Source organism: Colobus angolensis, unplaced genomic scaffold (assembly GCF_000951035.1).
Source record: "Colobus angolensis palliatus isolate OR3802 unplaced genomic scaffold, Cang.pa_1.0 Scaffold44, whole genome shotgun sequence".
Classification (NCBI taxonomy): Eukaryota; Metazoa; Chordata; class Mammalia; order Primates; family Cercopithecidae; genus Colobus; species Colobus angolensis.
The window spans coordinates 5,360,276-5,368,547 of record NW_012117821.1 but is presented as its reverse complement, the minus strand read 5'-3'; the positions used below and the strand labels follow the sequence as shown (position 1 = coordinate 5,368,547).

Below are 8,272 nucleotides of genomic sequence, written 5' to 3'. Positions count from 1 at the left end.
TTTGGTTCTGTTTATATGCTGGATTATGTTTATTGATTTGCATATGTTGAACCAGCCTTGCATCCCAGGGATGAAGCCCACTTGATCATGGTGGATAAGCATTTTGATGTGCTTCTGGATTTGGTTTGCCAGTATTTTATTGAGGATTTTTGCATCGATGTTCATCAGGGATATTGGTCTAAAATTCTCTTTTTTTTTGCTGTGTCTCTGCCAGGCTTTGGTACCAGGATGATGCTGGCCTCATAAAATAAATTAAGGAGGATTCTTTCTTTTGCTATTGATTGGAATAGTTTCAGAAGGAATGGTACCAGCTCCTCCTTGTACCTCTGGTAGAATTTGGCTGTGAATCTGTCTGGTCTTGGACTTTTTTTTGGTTGGTAGCCTGTTAATTATTGCCTAAATTTCAGAGCCTGTTATTGGTCTATTTAGGGATTCAACTTCTTCCTCGTTTAGTCTTGGGAGGGTGTATATGTCCAGGAATTCATCCATTTCTACTAGGTTTTCTAGTTTATTCGTGTAGAGGTGTTTATAGTATTTTCTGATGGTAGTTTGTATTTCTGTGGAGTCAGTGGTGATATCCCCTTTATCATTTTTTATTGCGTCTATTTGATTCTTCTCTCTCTTCTTCTTTATTCGTCTTGCTAGCAGTCTATCAATTTTGTTGATCTTTTCAAAAAAAAAAAACCAGCTCCTGGATTCATTGATTTTTTGAAGGGTTTTTTGTGTCTCTCTCTCCTTCAGTTCTGCTCTGATCTTAGTTATTTCTTGCCTTCTGCTAGCTTTTGAATGTGTTTGTTCTTGCTTCTCTAGTTCTTTTAATTGTGATGTAATTGAATAATATCTTCTTTCTACCCACAATGGATCATCTCATTCATTTTCTAAAGTTCGTACACTCCATTTGGAGACCAATGGTCTAGTTTACACTGTTACAAACAGCTAGCTTGGCTGTTTACTATCTTTCTAGAGCTGATTAATTTTCTTGCCTGGATCCTGGGGTTTGGCCTAGTCTTCTTTGACATTACTGCCTGCTGATCTTGCTCCCTCTCCTTCCCCAAAGCTTGATGGACACAGAGAGCATGAGCTGTCCAGATATTGGCTTAGCCCTTCTTGATGGGCCCGTCCATTAGCACTGTGCTGCCCAGCCGTGTGCCACTTGTGGCCGTTTAAATTTAAACAAATTACTGTGAAATCAGTTCCTCAGTCTCACTAGTCACATTTCAAGTGCTTAATAGCCACATGTGGTAGTGGCTGGGTATAACAGAAAGTTCAACTGGGCAGTACTAGAAAGTTCTAGAAAGCTCTAGAATCTTTGCCTTTACCTGTCCTCTTCTTGTCCTTACACACTTATTACTAGTAGCCACTCTGACCTAGTTAGGGCTCCATTGGTGGTTCCATCTACTTGGGGATTCCTAAACTGGTAGACAAAGATTAGTTCACAGGATAATAGCAAAAAAGATGCTGAAGAAAAAAATGTGAAGAGGCAAGAACAAAAGTGCTGAGATGGTATAGACTGGAAGGAAGAAGGCTGAGGGAGTCATTATAATGGTCTATAAATACATTAAAAAGATAATATAAAGGAGACAGTATCCCATTAGTCAGCTTAGACCAAGCCAGAAGCATTAAGCTTAAGCTCCTTCAGAAAAAGAAAATTCAGGTTATTTAAGGCGAGAGAGGGCAGGGGGAAGGGGAGTGCTGCCGCCTCTAACACCAGTCAAGAGCCAGACGAGTTGCCAAAGTACAGGAAAGAATTTGCTTTGCTGCTTCCACTCAAGGCTAAGGCTTTTGTCCTATTTATGGAGAATGGTTTTTCACAACAATGAAATCAATTCTACTGAGAGACAGATGGGTTGATTACCAATCCTCTACAGGTTCTCTCCCAATGGAATAATTTAGAATAATCTCTGTGGATGTTCTCTCCACATATGCCCTTTACAAAATAGCAACTCTTATCATTTTGTACCTTTTACCTTCTTTTGTTTTTCTTAAACACCCCTCTGCTCCCACTGTGATCCCAAACTGCACCTGCACCTGCCCCTGACTACCCTACTCCACATCCCCAGGCTGATCTACAGTCTGCTGTACCAGATTCTTTTCCAAAAGACAGTTTGTTCCCCTAGGGTGAGTCATTCATAATTGTCCAATCTAATTGGTTTTGGTCTTAGCAGTTTGCTTAATTTTCATTGTTTAACAGGGATTCCAAAGGTGTTTTCTTTAAGACCCCAAGATAGATAACTTGTGTAGATCTAGGTTACTTCTGCAGTAAGCCTGAATATGAGTGTGTGTGTGTGTGTGTGTGTGTGTGTGTATTTAAAGGACATCTACATAGAAGTTATACTGTTGATTTTAGGGCAGAATTCCCTTCATCCATTGCCAAAAATACTATTTTATTTATCTTCCCCAGCTTTTCTTGTATCTTAAAACTATTTCTAGTAATAATGGTTGCTTGTCTAGGGTTACAGGAAAATTTGTGTTTTATAAATGTCCAGGTTTGATGAAGATACCTTGTGTGTAGTAAATATTTATAAATTTATACCAGAACTTTGTAATATAAAAGTTGATAAATGATGAATTAGTCATTATAATTGAGCCAAGAAAAAGATTCTTCTGACTGATCTTTGGAGCTAAACAAATGTTTTATAAAACAGGAAGATGATTCCAAGTCAGAAGTCACCAAATACACAGTGTTTGAGTTATAACGAGGTCTTCTGTTCATATTTAAATAAACATTAGGAGACCATATTTTGCATTTAATTGTCTTGCCCTAATTTTATGTTTTATCGGTGAACACCTAATTAGATTTAAACAGCTACCTTGTCTAAAACTAGAAGCTGTAATCAAAGTAGTTTTCAGTGGCTAACACACCCTAGGATTATCAGATGTCAAACTTAGACAAAAAGGATGTTAAGGAAGCTAACTTTCACCTCCTCTCTTACAGAAACAAGGACACAGCACCCATGGATAACACCTTCTTAATGGTCAAACCAAATGGCCCTGGTTTTACTGGGGGTGGATTTCCTCTCAGGTCAACCAAGTTGAAGTTCTAACCTGAAGCTGCTGGCTGGGTCCAGTTGAACAGCTCATGAAATCTGCTCTGGGACATTTTGGGGGCATCTCAAAGTCCTTGGATCGTAGAATCGGTGCTGAGAATCCAGGATGGAAAGAAATGCAGAACTATTATAGTCACATACATATAAGAGGGATGGTCCACTTTTGTCTGGTCCACGTTGATATTAACAAGATCATAATTCTCTGTGTTCAGTTAGGCTGACCTATTGCATGAAGGAAATCTTTTGTTGCTACCCTATTGATTGAAATGTACTAGACCTTAATTTCTTTATTATAGATATTGGTGTACTTGAAGGTTTTATATTTAAAAGTATTTTTGAAATGCAATGCTTCCCCTCTCACCTTATTAACAAGAATCTATTTTAATTATTCCTCATTAACAAGTCATTGCATGAGATGAGAAAGAAGGACAAACTCTCAAGAATTTAAAAAGTGTTTTGAGAATGATTTCTATGTGGAATTTCTTTTCAGGCCTGGAGTAGGAAAATCTATTCCAAAGAGACACACTAATAAATACTTCATCATAAAAAATAAAAAAGAATCTTTGTAGAGATTTTGGTCCTTGCTTTGGTAGAGTATGTAATTAAAGTTTAAAGCTACTGTGAGAGATGTTTAACAAGAGCATTTGATTCACAGGAACCAGGACCATGAAATGAGAGATTTGTGCTAGTCTCCTATCCTTTCTAGGCCTCCATCTTCCTCCTAGACTTGAGAACACAATTATTTAGCACAGACATCTGTTTGGCTCCCAGGCATTTTGAACCTTTGAATCCACTGTGATTTCTTGTTGTTGAAGCCACAATTATTGGGGCATCCGTTCAAAGTTTTCTCATTAAGAGGTTTCATTCAGTTACATCGTGTGAGGACACTCTGGCCATCTCTTTCACAATAACTTGACCTCTGTATTTTAAAAAATTTTTGAGGAGTAGCTCACGGATGAATAAGCACAGTGTTAATGGATCATAACATTCTGTTTGTGCCGAGGGACCAAGATTTCCCTTGTGCAGAGCCGGAGTGTGAATGACCTGAGATGTTTGTTTAGACCATATGTGGAGGTGGGACTTAAGAGGGACCTTCTGGATGTCCTGCGTCACCTTCAGTTCACTACATGCCAGTCTCCACTCTTAGATGAGGTTCTCTAGAAGCAAACCAAAGACGTTGGTGTCAATGAAAGTGATTTATTATGAAGTGATCCGAAGAAAACCAGTAAGAGGATGGTGAAGTAAGACAGGGAAAGGAAGGAGGCCAAGAAGGATGCAATATTATGTCCAGTTCCATGATGGAGACTTTGGCTTCATCTTGCAGGAGAGCTCTGGAGATATCTTAGAGTTGTCTCCAGGAGGAATGAGGGGCTGGGGTATATCTCCTATGCTATCTGTCATTGGCCAAGGACTGCTCTGGAGGGACCCCTCTGGTTCTCTCTGCCTGCAGGCAAAGCAGGCTTTGGCAGCTTGGTGGCAGCCGCAGACAGAGAACACAGGTGCTGACTGTTGGAGGTGAAAGTGGTTAAGGGCTCAGAGGGAAATGAGTTGGGCAGTGTCATCCTCTGCTTCTCCCAAATGGGCCCAGTGAGAGAGTGCTTACAGGTGGAAAGCAACCTCCAGTGTAGCTGAAAATGTTTTGAAGAGGTGTGATCATCAGCTCTTTGGGCACCATACAGGGATATAGAGGATGGGACTGTACCCTAGAGAATTTACCAAGAGCATTTTAAACCTAAAAATATCACAATGGGGCCATTTCCATTTTTGAAAATCGCTGATGATATCTTCCCTCAGAGCCAACCATACTTTGCTTGGACAAAAGACGTTTGCAGGTAAGGTAAGGCAGTTATGACACATATACAACCCTGGAGATTTTTCCCATCTATCCTGAGGCATTTTGAAGCATAGTCGTAGCCCACTGTATTCTGAGTCCTGGGTGTCTTCACAAGAGGTTCACTTCTATAGGGGAACGGAGTCTGATCTTTGATCTATCTCAGAATGGCAAACACTCTGGAGACAGATTCTGGGTTCAAATCCTGACTCAGCATAACAACAGGTTGTTTTCAGGATTAAATGAGTTAATGCATGTAAGCTTAGAACAATGTCAGGCACGTAGTATTGTTCAATAAACATCTGCCATTATTACTATTACCTAAAAGATACCAAACATTTTGGAGTTAGAGAAGAAAAGTTGTTACATAATACTTGTCACCTGTAAAGGTGATTCTAATCCTCACTTAAAGGGTTGATGACACTAAAATGAAGCTGGATTTAGTAATGTGATATAAATAGAGTATCTTGTAGAAATGTCACATTGCATGCCTCATGAAAACTTCTGTATTTTTTTTTTATAGTTGCCATCTGGGAACAAGTTGATCCTCCATCTTCAAAGTCAGAGCTTTCAGCCTTCCTCTGTTCACAGGAGGGAAAGAGCCTGGTGGTTTCTGGCTGCCATCTTCTTCCTGTGTCTCTCCATGTAACAGAGCAGGATGATCAGCAGCTGCTGATGACAGACGTCCCATGAGCCAAGGGGGAAGAGGGCCTTGGGAGCTGACATAGCAGCTCTCTCAGACTCATAAGTATGCTTGTGTTCAGATGGAGGAGGAGCGAATTAGGCTAGAAAAGGTGAAAGATACCGCACTGCCTCTCATTTACTGCACGTCCTGACAGCCCAGGGTATTATAAGCAATAACTATTTAGGTGCAGGTGTTTCCACAGTAGCCGCAGCACAAAAATGGGCTGTTAAAAAACACCGAGATTTGCAAATCATTAAAGATAACTGTGAACTCACAGTGGGCTGAGGTGCTTTTAAAATCACAAATTTGAGCTGCATTGTAAAGCAACATTAGGAGACTGTACAGCAGCATAATTTTACCCTGGGGTTTTCAGAATTTTAGAAAGGAGTCCTGTTGTTAAACCATCCATTGACTCCCGGCTGGGCTGATGGGGAGCTGGTGCAGTTTCTCTGTTAATAGAGAGAGACATGATGAAGGGGACTCCCTGGTCATTATTTGCTGATCATAGCTTCTCAGCGACTATTCTTATAGCCAGGTTTTTATTGTGCTTACCTCTGAAGAATAGCTCAGGGCAAAGGTTTGTTGCTGTGATGAGCCATAGAGACAGCAGTAGTAGTCTTGCTAGGAAGAGATAGCAACACCTCTGCTTGTCATGGGCTATAATTTTGCTATAAAAATTTATCCAGGGCTGATAATTATCATTTGATTTCCTGACTTGCTCAGACAGATTCTGAAGTTTGACCTAGACCAAGACACTCATAGGAACATACTGTATAATGCATTTTGAACATTATGGCATTTCAGGGCCTGGACAATTTGAGGAAATGATCTCTCTCTTAAAACATAATCAATTATATGGACATCTTGTTGGGACAGGAGTAAAGGGAGGGCATTTTAAAATGTTAAAATGGTAAAATAATTTTAAAATATGTCTCGCTATTTTCTTTGTAGTAGACAGAAAATATTTTTATAGCATTGTCCATTTTTACCTTCCAATTCAATGCTGTTTTAGTATACCATTTCTCATATCTATTATTTAAAAGTTCCATTAGGGTTTTTAGATTCATTAGAATTTTATAACAGTATAAAATGTGATTATCAACAGGGTACTATTTTTCTTCTTTATAATTAAAAATAGATTTTGTTCTTATTTTAAAGTACATGATTGTTACAGAATATTAACAAATATAGATAAGCAAAAGGAAGAAAAAGGACGTCTATAATCCTACCATTCATAGCTATTGTTTTTCTGGACTAACACTCATCTCATTCACACGGGTTGGCTGTATCAGTTGTTCAAACCTACCATTTCTTCTGATGGGTCAATGCTTGTGCTTCCCATCATTAAATATTTTTAACGTCACCTTTGAAATATTACTGTTCTATACTTTTGAATGTATCTTTCTGAACCTTTAAGTATATACTGTATAAGTATATATGCATATATGTGTATATATATAGATAGATTTTCTTTTTAAAAATCAGCTTTATCAATATATAACCTCCATATAAAAGGCACTTATTTTAAGTGTATAGCTTGGTAAGGTTTGACAAATGTATACATTCAAGTAACCACTGCCATAATCACCACCCCTCCAAAATGCTCCTTATGCCACTTGGCAAGTCAATATTCCCAGCCACCACCCAGCCCAAGCAACAGTGGATCTGTTTTTTATTGTTATAGATTAGTTTTGTCTGTCTTAGAATTTTATATGAATGGAATTATACACTGTGTACTTTTTTGTGCCTGACTTTTATTTTCAGGAAGTAGTTTTTTGAGATCCATCCATGTTGTTGTGTGATCAGTAATTCACTGATTTATATTGTGGAGCAATATTCCATTGTATGCAAAAACACAATTGGTTTATTTTACCCATTGATGGGAATTCAAGTTATTTCTAGTGTTTAGCCATTCTGAATAAAGTTGCTGTGAATATTCACATACGGGTTTTTATGTGGATATACATTATCATTTCTCTTGGGTAAATACCAAGGAACGGAATTGCTGGATCAAAGGATAATTGTATATTTAACTTGATAACTGCCAAACTGTTTGCCTGGTTGTACCATTTTTACATTCCTACTAACAATGAGTATGGTCTCCAGTTGCTTCACATCCTTGTCAATATTGGTATTGACAGTACTTTTTTAAGCCATTGTTTTGGATATATAGTGATACTTCATTATGGTTTATATTTGTGTTTCCTAATGACTAACAATGTTGAGGATCTTTTCACGTAGCTTTGGCCATCAGTAAATCTTATTTTGTGAAGTGTCTTCAAATATTTAGCCCATTTTAAAATCATCGCATTAGGTTGTAAAAGTTATTTGTGTAGTCTGGATACAAAACGTTTGTCAGATATGTGTATTGCAAATATTTTTGTTCAGTCTGTGGCTTACCTTTTCATTTTCTTTTTTTTCTTTTAATTATTATTATTATTTTTTATTATACTTTAAGTTCTAGGGTACATGTGCATAATGTGCAGGTTTGTTACGTATGTATACTTGTGCCATGTTGGTGCTGCACCCATCAACTCGTCAGCACCCATCAATTCATCATTTACATCAGGTAGAACTCCCAATGCAATCTCTCCCCCATCCCCGCTCCCCATGATAGGCCCTGGTGTGTGATGTTGCCCTTCCCAAGTCCAAGTGATCTCATTGCTCAGTTCCCACCTATGAGTGAGAACATGCGGTGTTTGGTTTTCT

At 38.4% G+C, this 8,272-nt stretch overlaps 1 protein-coding gene across 1 annotated transcript in view; it reads left to right on the top strand.

Moving 5' to 3' along the window:
• Window positions 1–3,624, top strand: part of CFAP58 (cilia and flagella associated protein 58) — a 110,277-nt gene extending 106,653 nt beyond the window's left edge. Inside the window, exon 18 of the mRNA XM_011957328.1 lies at window positions 2,936–3,624. Within this exon, the coding sequence (XP_011812718.1) occupies window positions 2,936–3,044 (109 nt within the window). The 3' untranslated portion in view covers window positions 3,045–3,624. The remainder of the gene's footprint in view (window positions 1–2,935) is intronic.
• The last annotated feature ends 4,648 nt before the right edge of the window (window positions 3,625–8,272 follow it).